The sequence below is a fragment of the Hyperoodon ampullatus genome (genome assembly GCF_949752795.1).
Source record: "Hyperoodon ampullatus genome assembly, chromosome: 6".
Taxonomy (NCBI): Eukaryota; Metazoa; Chordata; class Mammalia; order Artiodactyla; family Ziphiidae; genus Hyperoodon; species Hyperoodon ampullatus.
The window spans coordinates 36,895,271-36,916,181 of NC_136919.1; the positions used below are offsets into that span (position 1 = coordinate 36,895,271).

General features: G+C 42.3%; 1 protein-coding gene across 1 annotated transcript in view; it reads right to left on the reverse strand.

Moving 5' to 3' along the window:
- The window catches only part of SUSD1 (sushi domain containing 1), a gene marked incomplete at its 5' end in the record, with an annotated part of 113,328 nt that overhangs the window by 64,958 nt on the left and 27,459 nt on the right, over positions 1–20,911 (reverse strand). Inside the window, one exon of the mRNA XM_079706884.1 lies at positions 9,175–9,354. Within this exon, the coding sequence (XP_079563010.1) occupies positions 9,175–9,354 (180 nt within the window). The remainder of the gene's footprint in view (positions 1–9,174; positions 9,355–20,911) is intronic.

The window sequence follows — 20,911 nt, forward strand, 5'->3', positions numbered from 1 at the left end:
GGCTCCTTTAACTGAAGCTATTTAATCCTGACTTATTAGGAAGCCATTAATTTCTTCAGGTTGTTCTGCTTTTTTTAATATATTCTGTGTGTATTTCATGTAATATATTTGGCAATGTGGGAACCAGTATTAGAGCCTCGGTTCCAGAGGTAACACAGTTTCCAATGAACCTAGTAAACCACCTAGGAAGTTGTCCAGATGGGAAGGGGGCAAGGATCTAGCTTTTTATCCATTTAATAAATTCCCTGCAGATAAGTAAAACTATTTTTACTTGCAGTTGACATACTCTTGTCTATAAAGAATCCTAAGGAATTCACGTACACACACACACACACACACACAAACACACACACACACAAACACACACACACACAAAGCTAAGAAAGGAGTTCAGCCAGGTTGCAGGATACAAGGTCAATGTACAAAAATCAATTGCATTTCTGTCCACTAGCAAGGAACAGTCCAAAAAGGAAATTAAAAAAAAAAATTTCACTTACACCAACATCAAAAGGAATAAAATTCCCTGCGGGTAGAAGTTACCAAACCATCACCTCTGGAGAAGGGAATCATCACCTCACCACACAGGAATGTTCCTCAGCCCAAATTCAAGCTTCCCCATTGAATCAGACATCCCTTGTGGATGTTCTAGAACCTCTCAGCTTCTCCTGTTCCTTGTTCCAGCCCTGTGTGGGCTTTGATACCATGACCGTGCATTGTCTCCCATGCTGGGGCTTCCCTGCTGCACACCCTAGCACATGCAACCTGGAAGTGGGGGGGCATTAACACCTCCTGGGGGACAGGAGGTACTAGATAAGTCTGCCCCTTATCTTTCTTCCCCTTGAAGGGCAGACCTACAAAGACCTCTCAGGGCGCTGTCGCACCGATGGAGCGATACTTGCACTCAGTGAAGGCCACTGCAACAAGGCGTCCTTACACTGGCTCTGCTTCCTTCCCTGCTCTACTCACCTTAGCCCTCACTCCTGCTTCCTGGGATAGCACGCCCTATTGTGAAAAAAATATAAGCCCTCTGCCTCAGGCCCTGCTTTCTGGGAAACCCAAGGTAAGACTCCCATCAAGAAGGCTGAGAAAGATAAGTCTCCGCCCCAGAAGATGCCTCTCTTCATCTCAGCTCCCATCCTTCCCTTCTAGTAAATCTCTTCTCAGCCTCCAAGTGGGAAAGGGAGCCTGCACCTCAGGCACCTGTAGGGTTGACTAATTTCTCCTCTACTCAGAACCAATACTATCTTTAGACAGACCCTAGTCTACTGCTCTCTTTGCCTATGGAAGATTTTATATCTTTACTAAATCATCCCTTCAGCAGCATTGCCGAGATTCTACGTCACACATTACCTGGTCTTGGGTAAGCCCAGGTCAGCTGACTATAAGTGGGAATAAATGGAGGCAGAGAGAGGAAAACAGGCAAACTTCTGGAGAGACACCTGAGGATCACCAATGGCTGTCTAAAGCACCCCTGGGTCTCTATATCAGTGTTTCTCCCCGGAGCACAGATAATTTGAAATCAAAGAAATACTCCAGTTGTGGACATGGGTATCCTGATAGATGCAAAGACCTATCCACTCACCTCCTTGGGTAGCATAATGATGATGTTGGCACCAGTCTTTTATCAGCTTGAACAAGCCCCAAATAGTCCTGGCCCTTTCTCTCTCCACTGACCTTCAAAGCCCTAGAGTTCTAGACTCCTCTGCTCATTCCCACATCCCTCTGATACTCACCCCCTGGTCCAGAAGGAAAAGGAAACATCCCACCCCCCACCTTCTCTCTGAGTTGCCAGTAAAGCACATTTCCTTCCCACTCGGGACCTCTTTGCCACCCAAGCAGAGATTAGAAAGGAAACATGAAAGTTTCCTTTCTTGTTCTTCCTTTTTGCTCATTCACTATGACAACTGCAAATAACATCTCAAAAATGCTATCTGCCTCCAGGCTGTGCCATGCTCTCTGCACAGAGGGACCCAGATCTGATTATAGGGATGTCAGCTATTCCATCCCAAGGAGTAGTATAACAAAATCCGGTTGCTTTTCCCTCCAGGTGTCTATGAATCAGCTGGAAAGACTTCGTTATAAATGTATCAGCTATTAAACATCCATATCCATGCTGCCCCTTTAAAAGAGATGACTTGGGAGGCTACGCCCTAATGCTAATAGTACCGAAAACTGAAAACATTTCTGGAAGTTCTCTTTGGAACTGACTCCAGGGCACTTTATTCACCAGTGACCCTGAACTGAACGATTATCGAATGCCAAGCATCCTCCCATGCCAGGCACTGGGCTGTGACGATGATCAGAAGTCCTGGCTTCTAGCGGAGGGAGCAAACATAGAAGCAGAAAAATTACAACTTGATAAATATCAGAACAAAGTTGCACACAAGTACCACAGGGTATAGAGAAAGAAGCCACCAACTCTCACTGGAAGACCTGGGGAAGCCGGCTTCGTGGGGGGCATGACCTTCAAGGCTGAATGGCTGAAGAGTGAGGAAGACAGAAGACAGAACAGCAGGTCCAATGCCTGCAAGTGTAAAGGGTGTGGCAGATTCAGAGTGGCGACAGAGACGTGTAACGTGCTGGGGAGGAGGAAAGAGGGGAAGTGAGGTTGCAGAGAGAGGAAGGGATCAGACTTGGGAAGACCTGCTCGCTAGACTAAGCGCAGACTTACTCCGACAAGCCTTGGAGAGCTAAAAGCAGGAAGATGATGGTGACTTCTTTTTTTAGAAAGATAACTCTGGTGTATTTTGAAGGCAACACTGGAGGTCACAAGGAAAGAATGTGATACCCTTTACTCAGTGATTACAATACATCCAACAGTGATACATAGGTCTTTATAGATTTGATCACATTTTCCCAGCAGTCATAGGAGGCAATCATAAAATCAATAATGAGTGAACATTTATTGAGTTGTTACTATGGGCCAGATAGCATGTACAGTACTTTAAATGTATCATTCATCTAATCTTCAAAATAACACCATGAATTTGACATTATCGTGTCCATTTTACAGGCCTGAGGCTTAGAGAAGTTAAGTAACCTGCCAAAGGTCACACAGCTAGTAAGCAGTGAAGTCAGGATTCAAAGCTAGACCTGCCAGACTCCAAAGCCCAGAGCCTTTGCACTGAAGTAGTTATTCAGCAAAAAGGTGAAAAGATGAAATCAGGGCACTGTACGTAAAACCGTGAGCAATTCTGAAGGAAAGCAGTAGGAGGCGAGATAAGGAGTCTAGGCTGACTGCCAGTCTCTGAGCCTGAGAGTCTGAATAGATCGCCTTCTACTGTGCTCATAAGAAATATAGGAGGAAGCAGACTGGGTTTGTGAGAAAGAGACGAACGAATTGTGTTTAGAACGTGCTAAGTCTGAGTTAATCTACCTGGGTGAAAAAAACAGTCTTGAAGGTCATCAATGGGTAGATGGTAGTTGAAGCCCTGGGTGCAGGTGACACGCCCAGGTAGGACATAGAGAGCAGGTGGCATGATAGCAGGGCACTGGGACACATGGAAACCAAAGGGGAAACTAGAGGAGAAAGAGGAATGCAGAAGGAGGTCGGAGGTTGGCTGGGAGAGTGTGATGCCTCGAGAGTCAAGGAAAGAGAAGATCTGAAGGAGTGTCTGTTTCCTCGAACGTTCTCTCCCTTCCTTCCCACCAATCCCCCCAACCTCCTCACTCCCACCCAAGAAGGGCCTGGAGCAGAACATAAGCACTGGGGGCTCGACCTCTTGCTCTTCTCTCATATGGCTCTTTCTTCCCCAGTGGAGGGCACGTGGTGCCATGATCAGATCTGAGGTCTGACTTTGGACAGAGGCAGGCAGAGCAGGTCTCTGCCTTGTCCAGTTGTAGGACGTTTAGGCTTCTCTGGCCTAAACAAAGTAGGCCCCCACAGCATCCAACTGAACTCTGCATTGGACTTTGGGGACCAAAGCCTCCGTGGGTTATAAAGTACCTTTGCTTTGCTTTAGATTCTGCATGTGGTGCATGGGTGCGTGCGTGCGTGTGTGTGTATAAATGTACATATATCAAGTTTTGTATTTTAGTATTCTATTAGCATCCAGTATTTCTCTGTGGTACTCATCATGTTTGTAACTAAATAATTTTGTAATTAGTTATTTAATGTCTATCTCTCCTGAATGTAAGCTCTATGACAGCGAAGACAAGATCTATCTATCTCTCCATCCCCAGAAACTAATACAGTTGGTTGGACATAGATATTTTTTAAATATTTATCATTTGGTAGACTGGTTGAATAGATGGATAAATGTATGGATAGATAATCAACAATGCTAAATGTTGTGGAAAGGTTAAGAGGAAGGAGGACTGACCCTAGAACAAGAATTTGACAGGTGGTCTTTAGTGACCTTGAGAGAGAGCGGCAGTGAAGTGGGGTGTTGGACGCCTGATACTCCTTCAGGAAGCTCAGAAGAGAACAGGGTGGGAGGGGACAGAGACAGTGAGCACAGACTACTCTCTCAGAAGTCCCATTGTGGGCAAGGCCTAGTCTAGTGCACGCTCTTGGTTTCCAATTTTATATCCATTTTCTCTACTTTTGAAAACAGTAAAAGGTCCTACAGAATAAATTCAAGAGACCTTAACAGAATGTCAAGCTCAATGTCATTTCTAGTAACTGATTTCAAAAGTGATATGACCAGTCTTCTAATATGACTCATAAACTACCTCCAAAGGCAATTCCCAAATAGATTACAAAACCAACACACTTTGATAATAGCAGCATCACTGAAATGAGGGTATGGCTTCCCAAGGTGACAACTTTGAATAAATGCATGTTTGGCTATAAGTGTTTATAAGTGTTTTGCTATGCTTCCTTTCTTCTTTTTAAATCATTAAAATAGGTAGAAGCAGCATGGCTTAAAGTAGTGCTTTCCTAAAATGCGTTATACACTTTAGGATGATTTTTTGGTGGCACATGAATACATTTTTATATGTTTGCTTTGTATTGATTTTTGTGTATATTTGAAAAAACCCAGGTGTTCATCAAACTCATGATATCACATATATTACTGTGTCCTTGATCAATAAATTTAAATTAAAAATTTAAGTTTTAAACATAAGTTGTTTTAAGAAACTTATTAAATTAAAAAATACTTTTGTTCTGGCAAACATTGTCAGGGTGGTCTACAAATAATTCAAGCTTAGGAAAGTGGCAGGAGACAGATTGTGGGCTTTCCAGGTTTAAAGGCCTGAGTTCAAATTCTGTCTCTGCCATTTACTAGTCATTGAAAGACCCTGTGAAAGTTGTGTAACTTTTTTCAGTCTCAGATTACTCATCTATGAAATGAAAATATCAATACTTCACAGGGTTTTTCTGAGGACAAAATGAAATCAAGCATCAAGGCTCCTAGCAGAGCCGTGGGTGTTTAAGTGGGTGCACGATCAATGGTAGCTATAATGCTTGACGGTCTAAACAGTATGCACAAATTCAAACAAATCCCAGCCATGTGGCTACTTGCATAAATGTGCCCATTTATTCCAGCTGACCTTTCTCTTCTATCTGAAATCTGTCTAGCTGCAAGTGAGCACTCACTGGGCTGAAGAGGAGGATCAACAACAAAACAGAAGGGGCAGGAGCTAACAGGAGGCCTGGAGGCATTTGGACTCGGTCCCTGAGTCGGGTGAGGGGCCCAGAAAGGATCCCAGCAGCCAGTCTGTGTTTCCATAGAGATGTTGCTCTTTAGAGAGCCTGGAGTGAGTGAGCGTCAACTTCATCATTATTAACTCAGATTCTAAACGTAAAAAGCCAAACGACCTGTGCAGAATGAAAGCCAGGGACAGTCTTATCAAGAATGAATCAGTCCCTTTGATCTTGAGGTAAACCGACTCACTGAACATCAAGCTTCCACCTGGGGTTTTTCCAGACACTAAAGTAATTGCCTAATTCTCAGCTCTCTGGAGTTTCCAGTCTAAACTGGCCTTAAAAAAAAAAAAAAAAAAGTCCCACCACCTTGCCGGAGTTCACACTCCATTAAAAACATATACAGATCTAACTGAATCACTTTGCTGTACAGCAGAATTCACACAACATTGTAAATCAACTATACTTCAATAAAATTAAATATATATGTGTGTGTGTGTGTGTATATGTATATATATATATATATATATATATACACATACACACAGATCTGTCCTATTAATCCAAAGAAATAGGCACTCCAAAAATATTTTTAACTAACAACAACTCACGTAAAGTGAAGATAAATTATTCTACCCAATTTAGAATGAAACACTCATGTATAAAAAGATGGGTAAACAGAATGAAAACAAAGGACAGGGGTACAAGGCATTCACAGGTTAGGCAGAAACGTAAAAGAAGATGGGGAAAAAACCCAAAAGTGAACATTGAAGGAGGTAAATACAAAATACACAGAGAGATTTGGGACAGAAGGGGAGGTGTGAAGAAGTTGGTGAAAAACAGGAAAAAGAAGGAAGGGAGGGCAGCTGAGCAAGAGCCATGGTAATCGGCATCTCTCACTACAGTTCCAGAAGCCTCTCGTACCTACCTACCCAGCGATCATGTGCACTGTGCCATGAATTAATCAGCATGTAAATCGCCCCCTTTATCTGCGGAAATTGAATTTAGCTGCCAATCTTGATGGAGGGCATAGAGGCCTCCTCTCAGAAAGATCACAGCCCTCAGGGAGAAAGCCTTTTCTCTCCTTAAATCAAAGCTTGCATAAACCCATGGAAACAGCTGCAGCTGGAGCCACAGATTTTGTGAACGGTGGCAGGCTGAGGTTGGTAATTATAATTAGCAGTTACATAACATGTTTGTTCTTCAAAGTGCTCTATAAGCATCAGCTAATTAATAGCTTACTATGCCCCATGCAGATCCACTGGTTTTTCATGGAGTGACTAATCCTGGTACCCCCACTGAATTCTGAATGGTGGAGGCACAGCAGCTTGAACAATGAAGAAAATGGCTGAGGGTCCAGAAGCTAGGCCCAGCTCTCTGACCAAGGGATTCCATAGGTAGCTCTGGGCCAAGACCACCTCCCCAGATGTTGAATTCAGCAACCCACGAGGCAGCTGCCTCACTTCCTCCAAATAACTCTTAGAGGTGCTGCTGGAGGTGCAATAATAGTTTGGAATGACTATCAGTCTGGTTCAAAACGGCATTAGCTCTTCTCAATGTCCCCAAGTATGAAGGCTGGGACTCTGGAGTCCTTGGCGTTAGTTACAGGTTTGCCCTTGCTTCTCTGTGCAAGTTCGGCAAGTCAATGGGACCTAAGAGAAGGCCGAACTCGATCTCTGGGTTCTCATCCGTGTCTGCCTCTCCTTGTTACTATGATTGCAATCTCTAGCCTACAGCCTGCTGCAATTGTGGTGGAGATTAACTGAATGTGGGAAATGCATGGCACAGGCAGGGCCTCAGCAGCAGAGCTAAGTTCTTCATCTACTCCAGAGATGCTTTACCCAAGGCCTTCAGAGGTCCATGATTTTGTAAAATATTATATGTATATCCATATGTGCATTTCTTTGGAGAAAAGTCTATTTACCCTATTGCCCTGTAAATTACAAGAAGGTAGTGTCCAGCAAAGTACCTCACACACAGTGTATGCTAAATAAACATCTACTGAACAAATTGAGAGATTTCATCAAATTCCTAACCCCAAGATGGTCATGAACCATTCCTCTGTGGACAAATAATCACCAGCAGTCCGCATGTGGTATTTGCTCTGGTTAGACTTTCCTATGGAAAACTTTGATTGGCAACACCTAAGACATTCTTCCATAATTCTGCTACAAAATCAAGCCAGAGACCTAGACCAAAGCTACCTAGAGATTTCACTCTTCAGAGATCTGTCTTCAGAGCCAAGCAAGTTAACAGCTTGAAATAAATTCCCAGAGCCATTCAAGACCAGGTGACAACCATCTGTCACACCCACAGCCAACCACCACAAACCTAAGAACTATTGCCTTTTCCCATCTTATTTCTTGGAGGCCGAGGTGTGAAATAAAGCATGTGGAAGTCTACACTTCTGACTCATGAGAAGATCCTTTTCAAGCAAGGTTAATAATTACAGTAAAAGACCTAACATGTGCACAGTGGTTTAAACTTCAAAATGCTCCGCATAGATTATCTCATTTGATTTCCTCTCAACAACTATTTGAGGTAGGAAAAGCAGGTTTTATTTTCTCCCCTTTATAGATGAGGAAACTGAGGCTCTGAGAGAATAATGCCTTACCTAATGACACAGAGCTAACACATGGCATTGCTAGAATATGTACTGAAGTATCAAAACTCCTTCTCACCGGTAATTTCATTTGGGGGTATATATCCAAAAGAATTGAAAGCAAGGTCTCAAAGAGATATTTGTATACCCGTGCTCACAGCAGCATTATTCACAATAACCAAAAGGTGGAAGCAACACAATTCATCCATCAATGGATGAATTGATAAGCATAATGTTTATATATATACTACAAAATACTATTCAGCCAGAAAAAAAGAAGGAAATCCCACCATTGGCAGCAACATGAATGAACCTGTAGTACATTATGTTAAGTGAAATAAACCAGTCACAGAAGGATAAATACTACATGATTCTGCTTACATGAGGTCAATTAGTCAAACTCACAGAAACAGAAAGCAGAATGGTGGTACCAGAAGCTGTGGGAAGGGGGAAGTAGGGAGTTACTGTTTAACCCGTATAGAGTTTCAGTTTTTCAACATGAAAAAGTTCTGGAGATTGGTTGTGCAACGTGAATATACTTAACACTGAGAAAATCGTTAAGATGGTAGATTTTATGTTGTTCATATTTTACCACAATTAAAAATAAACATTAAAAACCTCGATATACATTACACCACCTTCTCTCTGAAAAGCTGTCAACATGTGCTTAATTAGGACTTTTAAGTATTCCCCCCTAAGAAAATGGTTCATGGCGAAAAATATCTCTGGCAACCAAGCAGAAGAGAGAGGAATCACTGTGATTTAAGGTGGGTTTCAAAAGATTAGATGCATAAAATTTCCTATCCAACTTATTTTCCCAATCCACCCTCTGAATCTTCAGGGTTTAGCTGACAAACCTAAAGCCAGGTACCTGCCCAGGTAAATGGCACAGCCAGGGCAGTATACAGGGTAAGCAATCGAAGGTTTTAGGTTCTGCTGTTTGCTTCCACGAGACAGGAGACCCACAGAATGGAGTCTATACCTGTGCATGACAAAGTACTTGTTCTCCAGATCCCTTTCTCTGTGCAAACAGAAGTGATCTTTCCTCCAGGGCTCTCAAAGCCCTCTTGACAGACATAGTGAGCCATACCGCCCAGGCTGGAGCTGTGATTCCCCACTAGGACCGCGTGCTGCACTTCCGGAGGGCGGCCACAGTCGATCTCTGCAATGGGAAGTAGCACAGCACTTGTTATGACCCGTGACTTCTACACCATAATTCACCTTTTAGAAATAAATATTTAGTAATGATAGAGTCCAGTTATATGGGAGAAGAGAAAACACTAACCCCATCAAATAATCCAGTTGCAGGTATTTAAAATAAGATTGTTCAGAAGTAAGGAAAATAGAGATCCCTGAGTTTAATAAAATTTATTAACATGCATGTATAGAAAATATTCCAATTATGAGATTATTTATACTATAGAGAATTCCTTGGTCAATGAAATAATCCATCTCAGGGTTATTTTACATATTAAGATTTTCTGGTACCTTTTAGTATGTATCTTCAGATCATTAACTCCTGAGTAGATAATAATGCAAATGTAGTTTCTTTTTTTTTTTTGCTAACTGAAGAGTAAATGAAATATATACAAAATCTCTGGACTTTTTAAAGCAAATTAATGGGGAAAGTATTTATAGTCTAAACATTCAATATATATGTACCTTTCAAAGAAAAATAAATCAGTTGCATAGAGGGAGACAAACCTGGAATTATAAAATTGACATGAAATTTCTTCTCTGCAACTCTGACTACCAGAAGACACTGGAATATTTACAGAAAACAATCTGAAGGACAAGGATTATGACATTACCATTTTAGACCCAGCCAAACTCTACTTCATATAAGAATAAAAGAGTCATTTTCAGATATTTACAATTTAAAAAAAATCTATACATGTATCTTTTCTGGAAAAAAGTTTAAAAATAACCTCAGACCAACAACAAAAAAAATGAATCAGAATAAATACCCTAAGAAAGGAGAAGGACAGGGCTTTAGAAGAAACACTAGTGAGCAATGAAACCAGCAGGATGTACAGGTAAGTCTCCATAATCATTTAAGTGTGACTGTAGAGCTGGACAGAACTAGCAATAAAGGATTCTAGAACACAATAAAGGCTGAAAAATGTGAAAAAATTAATAATTTGAAAATTAAATTCCAAACGATTTCAATAAAATCTGAGCAGCGAAGTGAAGAGAAGAAATAAAACATGCTAAATTTCCCATACAGCAGTGGGGAGCTCATAGACACAATTTTATTCAAGAAAACGTAATAAATATAAAATATAAAGTAAAGTAGTCATAATAATTGCAAATGTAATCCAGTTATACCTAAATCCAGAAAGAAAAATACATAACTTTTGGCCTTCATTCTGATTTTTAGTTTTCTCCCCCATCTGCAGAAAGCCAAGAAAATTAAGCACTCTTGATATCCAGACTTTTAAAATATGAGTCCATTTATGGAGATAAAGCATACAAAAACAGAGAAAATGTTATCATCTGTTCCCAACTCCCCATTAACCATTCACGGCATTAGAAATATGTGGCTTCTCTTAAATGAGCTTCTGATACAGAATTGGCAGATTTACTGTAATTGTACTCTTCTCCAACCCCTTATGGATGTTTGGTCTGTTCTAGAACCCCAGAGTTACTTCCCTGAGGGAGGCCTCTGGGAGCAGGGTTTCATCTGTTGTCATTGGAGTTATCATAAGACTCTCAATATAACAGCTCAACCCACCTGACCAGTCACTTGGCTCTGAGATTTTTCAAAAAGAGTTAAGCTCTGGTCAGTGCAGATGCAAATCCTGAGCAGTTATGGGACCAGAATGAGGTGGTCATTAAATAAATCCTCCAACCCTATCTATCTCTCAAGTCCCATGTTTGCTCATAGGAATTTGTTCCCTTCTCATACATGTTGACCAGACACAAGACAAGACCCCTTGGCCCTCAGAATGTTTTCCCAACATCAAACCTTTAGACATGTTTACTGGCCCAAAACATTCCAAGACATGAGTATATTTGTGTGTACATGAGCAACCAACCGAACAGGTGGTTAATGTTTCCTAAGACTGCCCAGTGATTGTTGACATCAAAAACATCTAGTTTAAGCCAGGGTTCAGTTACAGCAGGAAATTAGAGGGATCATCAGTGAATAGATTGAGGGTATAGGTTTATGCAGGTCTATGGACCTTGAAGCTGGAATTCTAAACAGCATATTGGAGAGATATGGGAGGGAACCTGGTGACAGATAGTCGGATTAGGGGAGAAGCATAGATACTAAAGGAATAAGAGTACAGAAGATAACTAAATTGGCTCCTATATTGGACATCACCAAGAATAATAGAAGGCATGGTGGCTTTAGCTGGGACGACAAGATTTTTTTTTGGCTGTGTTGGGTCTTCGTTGTTGCACGCAGGCTTTCTCTAGTTGCGGTGAGCAGGCTCTAGAGCGCAGGCTCAGTAGTTGTGGCGCACGGGCTTAGTTGCTCCCCAGCATGTGGGATCTTCAGGGACCAGGGATCGAACCTGTGTACCCTGCATTGGCAGGCGGATTCTTAACCACTGCACCACCAGGGAAGTCCCAAGATTTTTTTAAATTAATATTAACTTGGGGGTAGATAAGAAATCAATAGCCTGTTCTCTAGGGACTCAGGTAGATGTCCAGTGGTAGGCAATCTGGACCCAACTCTGTGAGTTCCTATCACAGAGCTATTCGAGTTGGACAGTCCCTTGGTAGGAGATATTTAGAGAGGATTCCGGAGTGGCTTGGATTAAACACATGGTTCTAAACAATAGCTATACAATCTGAATCAGCTGGGGAGCTTTTGAAAAATCATCCATGCTGGAGTCTCACACACACATCCCCACCCTCACCCAGAGATAACTCTTCTGAATGAGTAGTACTGAGTTGGGTTCTTGGCATCCACATTTCTACAAAGCTGCAAATTTGATTTGTATGCATACCCGCAGCTGAGAATCTAAATTAAATATTGGTATGAATAGCTACCATTTAGCATCATATGCATCCCAATAGGGCCCCAAGTATATATCATTACTTCTTACAGTAACCCTCTGTGGAGAGATTATTTCCCCCATTTTACAGGTAAAATGGCTCAACATGGCTAAATAAAACATCTAAAGTCACATAGGTAGTCATGTGATGGCTAGGAGCAGAATCCACATCCTTCAGATTCCTTCTCCTACACCCACTGCCTCTCAAGAGCATCTGCATCTCTGAAAACCTACAGTATATGCCCCCTTTCTACCCCCTTCCACCTTGCTCATCCTCTCTCTCTCCTCGAGGTACACTCTTATCTCCCTCAGACCTAGCAAAATCCTTCCCAGTGATGAATCTGCTCCATGACTAATACAGGGATCCCTTCTTCCTCTGAACTTTCGTGGGCTATGTTCATTTGTTCATTTATTCATATATTTACTGAGCACCTAGTACATGCCAGACACTATGCTAGTCACTATAGCAGAGAACAAAATGGAAAATATCACTGCCCTTGCAGAACTTAGGGGGAGAATAATTAGACAAAAAAATAAATCAACAAGGTAATTGCAGATTGTAGTAAATGTTATATAGGAGGAAAGATAACGTGATAGGATAGGAAAGACTTTTTAAATAGAGTGGTCAGGAACGGTTTGAGCTCTCTGAGGAGGTAACATCAGAGTTAGGACCTGAAGGATGAGAATGAACCAGTCCTGTCCAGGACCAGAGGAAGAACATTTCAATCAAATGAAATAGCCAATGCAAAGACCCTGAGGCGAGAAAGCTCTTGATATGCTCCAGAAAGGGAAATGCAACCTGTTGGCTGGAGCACAGTTAGCAAGAGGGAGAGTGGCATGAGATGAAGGTGCAGAGAAGACCAGAGCCAGGTCACAGAGGGCCTTGTAAGCCTTAGGAAAGAGCCTGGGTTTTATTTAAAAGCTGTGGAATGCCATTGGAGGATTTTAAGCGAGGGAATGAAATAATCTGACAGATTTTTAAAAGACCATTTTGACTGTTGGGTAGATAAGGGATGGGAGAACAGGAGTAAAAGGAGAGGTTAGTTAGTGTCTACAGCAGTAGCCCAACAGAAAGAGAGATGAGGTCTTGGATGCACTTGAGAGGTGATGGCGGAGATGGAAGGAAGAGGATGGATTCGAGATGCATCTTGGAAGCAGAACAAGGTTCTTGGTGATAGACTGGATGTGAGAGTGAGAGAAGCAGTAGAATCAAAATACTTATCTATCCTATTCATGTGACCTTTATTTCCTCCTTGAGGATTTTGTAGGTTTTTTGTTTTGTTTTGTTTTGTTTTTTGCGGTACGCGGGCCTCTCACTATCACGGCCTCTCCCGCTGCGGAGCACAGGCTCCAGACGCGCAGGCTCAGCAGCCATGGCTCATGGGCCCAGCCGCTCCGCGGCACGTGGGATCTTCCCAGACTGAGGCACGAACACGTGTCCCCTGCATCGGCAGGTGGACTCTCAACCACTGCGCCACCAGGGAAGCCCCCTGTGGGTTTGTTTTAATGACTATGTCTTCCCCAATATATGGACAGTTCCTAAAGGGCAGAATCTTTATCTTATAATCCCTTGCTTCCCCACAATGCCTACTTACAATAGTAGTTTTTACATAGTAAATAATAAAGAGTTGTTCACTGGTAGCTTGCTACTACTTTATCATTGTTCAAGATGCAATATATGTTACTTCGATATGATCACAACCCCTGAGGAAGGAAACACACATCAGTAAATTGTAAGTATATATAACAAGACAGGAACACATTACCTCTATATTTTGTATCCAAAAGAGGTAACTCATAGCTACCAGACACCAAGTAGATGAAAGCTGAGAAAAAGACCCACAAAAACTAATACATATCAGTCTTGTACCAGTGAATTCTGGGAAAGCTGTTTAAACTGCAATAATTTTAATTATAATAGCATGCATCAAAATCCTACTAAACACAAGGTAGTCTATTAGATATACACTGTCTCATTTATTTCTCACAGAAAGCCCTACTGCAAGGTAGATGGGTTTTTCTCATGTAGTTTATAGATACAAAAATGGAGGTCCTAAGAGTGTGTCACATTCAAAAATTACACCACTACTAAAAGACAGAGCCACGGGGCTTCCCTGGTGGCACAGTGGTTAGGAATCCGCCTGGCAATGCAGGGGACACAGGTTTGAGCCCTGGTCCAGGAAGATCCCACATGCCACAAAGCAAATAAGCCCGTCTGCCACAACTACTGAGCCTGCGGTCTAGAGCCTGCAAACCACAACTACTGAGCCCACCTGCCACAACTACTGAAGCCCGCACACCTAGAGCCCGTGCTCTGCAACAGACAAGCCACCACAGTGAGAAGCCCGCGCACGGCAACAAAGAGTAGCCCCTGCTCGCCACGACTAGAGAAAGCCTGTGCGCAGCAACGAAGACCCAATGCAGCCAAAAAAAAAAAAAAAAAAAAAGGCAGAGCCAGTATTCAAACCATGGTTTTTGTGACCCCAAAGTCCAGGTCCATTATATCTGGGCAGCTTCACACTGAAGGGGTCCACTCTAGGCTCTGACTGGGACTGACCATATTATAGTTTAGCTAAAACCTCAGAAGAAAAGGTTGCATGAAAAAGCATTTAGGGCCTCCCTGGTGGCGCGGTGGTTGAGAGTCCGCCTGCCGGTGCAGGGGATACGGGTCCGTGCCCCGGTCTGGGAGGATCCCATATGCCGCGGAGCGGCTGGGCCCGTGAGCCATGGCCGCTGAGCCTGAGCGTCCGGAGCCTGTGCTCCGCAACGGGAGAGGCCACAACAGTGAGAGGCCCGCATACCGCAAAAAAAAAAAAAAAAAAAAAAGCATTTACATCAGTCTGGAAGGGTTCTATGACAAGTCCCTCTGCCCCAATCTTGTCTCCAAGAACTTTCCCAGAGAAGAGAGCTGCTGGAAATGGAATTCCTCTGCCACTGTATTTGCCCTGAAGTCTTCTTGGTACTGATGTTTAACCCTATGACATGGGGGTCTGGCCCAGGTCTTGCCTGGAACATAAGCCCATCACAGATATTCCCACCATGCTTAAGAGAGATGGCAGCCACTGCCACTTCTACTCAGACCAAATGGTACCCAAGAAAGCAGGTGATCCCTATTAAGACATATTCAAAAATCAATCCAACAGATACTGCAATAGGTAATAAAAATATCACTATCACAAGGAAAGAAGACATTTAAAAACAGTTAACATCCAAAGGAAAGAAAAATAATAATAAGCAGCACAAATTTTGTATTGCATATGCATAGGGGTGTTCATTAAAGCACACGTTTCTCTGGCTAATTACATTATTAACAACGTTTGGATCTGCATCAGGAATACAGTCAACTAATTATGAACATGACTGGGAATTTTTCCTTAGTATCCTATTATCTGTGATTTTATTCAAATAATCAACTTCAAAATAGGTCTGTCTCCCTGGGGGTAAATGTGTTGTGCCAGTTTCAAGGACCACATTGATATTGTAACTCTGTTTCATATCTTGAAGGTAAAAATGTTTATTCTCACTGCTAGCTTTAAAATTCTACCCAAGAGGGCTTCCCTGGTGGCGCAGTGGTTGAGAGTCCGCCTGCCGATGCAGGGGACACGGGTTCGTGCCCCGGTCTGGGAGGATCCCACATGCCGCGGAGCGGCTGGGCCCGTGAGCCATGGCTACTGGGCCTGCGCGTCCAGAGCCTGTGCTCCGCAACGGGAGAGACCACAGCAGTGAGAAGCCCACGTAATGCAAAAAAAAAAAAAAAAAATTCTACCCAAGAAAATATTCCAGAAGGAAATCTGTTTGATGAAAGGTATAGGCAATTTATGGGATCTAATCAACAACTGACTGTATCACCAATGACTTCTATTTATTATACATATCAGCACAATAATGTGATTGATGACTGAAATAACAGAGTAAAATAAGGCTTAATCTAAGACTGTTTTAGAGACCAAAAAATACCAAGCTGAGAAAGAAAAAATAATGACCAATAATGTCTATAAATTGAGGCAGACATTTTGCCAAATGCTGGGGGAATAAATGATTGACCTATTCCACTTATTGATATTGAGCAAAGGGAAAAAAAAAAGATCTTCCAAGAAAAATAAACTACTAGATGAAAAACTCCAGTAAAAGGGCAGATACAAGTACGAAAATGGAAGAAAATCACATTAAAGCCAGTGTTCATCTTTACCCAACAATAATAGGAAGAAGTCTCTATTGTGCCTCAGGATCAGATCAGAAGGTTTATGTAACACCTGGAATTTAGTGCAACACGGTAGGTGGTAAGGGCCCAAACAGTCTAGGCAGATGAATACCAGAGTCTACACTACATTCATGTTCTAGATCTGATAATTCAGCATTTATACCTATACTTTCTTCATTTATAAAAATATTCTCTTCCCCTCTTAACAGTAAGCTCTTTGTGGGCTGTGTCTATATTCTATATCTTTAGAATATCTCCTGTAGTCATGTGAGTTATTAATATCATTAGGAACATTAATTTTGGTGAAGTTTATATGTAAGAAATACAGCCTAAGGAATAAGGCTGAAAGTGTAACCTTATGACAAAGTTTCATGCACTTTATGGCATGTTCTGAGTTTGGCCAAATTTAGTTAGACCCTCAATCCAGGATCACTTGGGCATTAAATTACGTACATCACTGATGTTGGCATTGGAATCTAACATCGCAATATGTGGCTACTTGAATTTAGACAATGTTATCACAGTCATCAGAAGGAAATGGGAGGGTTATAGCATTCCCTGAAGCACATTCTCAAAAGTGTCGATAGCTTATTAACGGCTGTAACTAAGCCCTTCAGTAACAAAAAGTGTACTTGCCCTTAAGACAGGAGAAAGAAAAAAATTACTTTTTGATGGATTTTTTATTCTAAAGTTTCCCATGAACTTTAACCTCAACTAATAATACATTTCCTTCAGATCGTATTCATAGATCATTTGGAGGAAAAAGAAAATTTTCCATTTCACATTAAAACACTTACTGTCAACAAATAGTGTCTAATATGGAAACGGCTAGAATCTGAACACTTCAGAAACTGCAGAGGAGGTGATAGGGTAGGTAAAAGCATGAGTGCTGGAAGAAAAAAACACGAGTTTATCAGCATGTCTCTTAAAAAGATCTTCCATTCACAGAGGTGAAATGGTTTTTGATGCTTTGAGCTGCATAGGAATCTTTCTTTTTTTAAAAAAAATAACATTAAAACTCTTTGTTTTAATGTTCTAGCTGTAAATAGAACATTTGAATCAAAAACCAATAAACAGGGCTTTCCTGGTGGCACAGTGGTTAAGAATCTGCCTGCCAATGCAGGAGACACGGGTTCGATCCCTGGTCTGGGAAGATCCCACATGCCATGGAGCAACTAAGCCCATGCACCACAACTACTGAGCCTGCGCTCTAAAGCCCACGAGCCACAACTACTGAAGCCCACGTGCCAGGGTTTCAGCAAGGCTCAGCCACAGGACAAGCTGGGACGCAGTCCGGAAGCCAATTTCACTATGCCTGCCATCATCTGGGCCACCTTTTGGGGTGATTCACAGTGCTTCTACAGGCCTTAGGTATGCCAGGCACTGTGCCAGGTGCTGAAGAGATGATACTGAAGAAGACTACATGGTCACTGAGCTCCCAGATTTACAGCCCAGTAGGGCAGATTGATAAAAACTATGAAAATAGTGATAAATAATATACTTACGTGTTGGGTACTAAGCAAGAGAATGTCAGAGACGACATTTCAGCTGAAACTTGAAAGATGAGAAGGAGCTTCCTGTGCAGAAAGCAGGTAGTCTCCCTCAGCAGATGAATGAATAAATAAAATGTGGTGTACACATACAGTAGAAAATTATTCAGCCTGAAAAAGGAATGATATTCTTCAAAAGGTCCAAACTCCCACTCATAAGATAAATGAGTACTAGGGATGAAATGTACAACATGACATATGAATATTGTTGACAGTAATTCCCAAGAGTTCTCATCACAAGGAAAAAAATATCATTTTTTTATTTCTTTAATGTTGTATCTGTATGAGAGGATGAATGCTCACTAAACTCATTGTGATAATCATTTCATGATATATGTGAGTCAAATCATTATGCTGCACACCTTAAACTTATACAGTGCTGTGTGTCAATTATATCTCAATAAAACTGAAAGGAAACAAAAAGGAATGAAGTTCTGATACATGCTATAACATGGATGAACCTTGAAAATATTATGCTCAGTCAAATAAGCAGATATAAAAAAGACAAGTATTGTATGAGTCCACATATATGAGGTACCTACAATACAAATTCACAGAGACAGAAAGTAGAACAGAGGTTACCAGGGGCTAGAGGGAGGAGGGAATGGGGAGTTCTTGTTTAATGGGTACAGAGTTTCTGTTCTGAGATCATGAAAATGTTCTGGAAATGGACAGCAGTGTTAATTGCACAACATTGTGAATGCACTTAATACCGTGGAATTGTACACTTAAGCATGGTTAAAATGGTAAACTTTATATTATGTGTATTTTACCACAATAACAATTTTTAAAACAGGTTGGCAATTATTTCAAGTAGAGAGAAAAGGCCCTTGGGCTTTCCTGGTGGGGCAGTGGTTGAGAGTCTGCCTGCCGATGCAGGGGACGTGGGTTCGTGCCCCGGTCTGGGAGGTTCCCACATGCCGCTGAACGGCTGGGCCCGTGAGCCATGGCCGCTGAGCCTGCGCGTCCGGAGCCTGTGCTCCGCAACGGGAGAGGCCACAACAGTGAGAGGCCCGCGTACTGCAAAAAAAAAAAAAAAAAAAAAAAGGCCCTGAAACTGATAAGAGATTGACATACTGGTTGGGAGAGAATGATGGGAGACGTAACCTGTATAAAAGCCAAAAAGGACAAACCCCTGTTGGCTTCAAAACCCATGGTTAGGAGTTTGGATTTTATTCTAAGTGCAGTGGTCATTTCACTGATTTTAGAAAGGTTTTAAGAAGAAGTAGGAAGCTTGGAAGCAGATTCTTAAAGGGACTATTCAGTACCAGACACATTGCTGGTGAGAATTCCCAGCCCGAAAGGAAGATAAGGCCCCAAAAAGGATGGGAAGAAAATCTGGAAGACAGTCCCGGAACCCTCAACCGGTCTGCCTACACTGCAAACCACTCATCACTGTACCCTTCCATGGGAGGCAAACTACCAAAGGGAAGAACACAAATGCCACCCCTTCCACGAACCACCCAATCTCCCCACCTGAACTCTCTTAGTCTTTACCCATTCTTCTCACATGATACTTAGGAGTTCACCCTTATAGAACAGTTCGTGGTGTACCTGTCTTTACTCTGCTCCCAGACTCCAGACTTACCTAGTCACAGGATCTATCAAGTATGCTGGACTCTGGATTTGTTGCTAATGATAACACAGTTAAAGTGATTCCCTCACCTTGCTCCTGGCTTGGTTGAATTATAAAAACTCAAATTCTTTAAGCTGTCACTTACAACTGGCACCTTCTCTGAAAATCAAAAAATAATAATAATAATAAGGGACTTCCCTGGTGGCGCAGTAGTTAAGAATCCTGCCAATGCAGGGGACACAGGTTCGATCCCTGGTCCGGGAAGATCCCGCGGAGCAGCTAAGCCCGTGTGCCACAACTACTGAGGCTGCGCTCTAGAGCCCACGAGCCACAACTACCGAGCCCGTGTGCCGCAACTACCGAAGCCCGCGTGCCTAGAGCCCACGCTCCGCAACAAGAGAAAGCCCGTGCGCAGCAACGAGGACCCAACACAGCCAAAAATAAATAAATTAGAAAAATAAAATGTTCAGCAGAAAAATGTTTAAGAAAGTAATAATAATAGCAAAATAACAGGAAATGCAAGCTAGAGATTGTGTCTTTTCCAGAGAGCGGATGGAAGTGTGTGATGGATGTTTCCACAAATTCCTACCCATTTTGGAAGATTTCATCCTCACTCCCAACATCCACGTCTGAGGCCTGCTTAGGTGCAGAACTTGTGTCACAATGCCCCCACCCCCACCCCCAAGGCAGCAGCAGAGCCTCCAGGGACACGGTCATTGGGAGAAGGCAAACAACAGGAGCTTCCAGCTGTGTCTTCTCTGATGGGGAAGTCTGTTACCGGACACACACGCTGCCGTCTGGAACGCACGGCTGCTCCTTTCAAAAGTACCTGCTCCTCAGCATCCAAGTTCACAGTTTGCTAGTGTTTTTAGTGGAATTCCCAATTCCTGTGGCTTCATAACGCTGAGCTAAAAATACAGTGCCGGCTGGCACATAGCCCAGATTCTGAAGCCCCAAAGAAGAATGAGGGATAAATAAGAAGGGGTGTGTTTAGAGAGAAGCAGGCACAGCCAGGAGAAGCCGGTGGCCATATGGTGAAACGGGGGAGGAAGAAGGGGGAGGGTGTCAGCAGGCGAAGGGAACAGTTATGACAGGAGGGAAAAAAGAAGTGAAGACCTGCTAAATGACAGTTCTTTGGGAAATGGAACAAGCCCTCTCCTCTAAATTAACTTTCTACATTCTCAGTACAATAATCCGGATGACTACTGATTTTCAAAGTAATACAAAATATCTTATATGGAGCTTCTTATATAAATCTCTAGGGGGTTCTTTGATATGCATTATGGCACATTTTAATCTAAGCTCTGTATTTCAATTGATCCATGGAAAGATAATGTTAGAACTCAATTGTACGTTTAGAATTTCTTAACCCGCAGGATGATAAT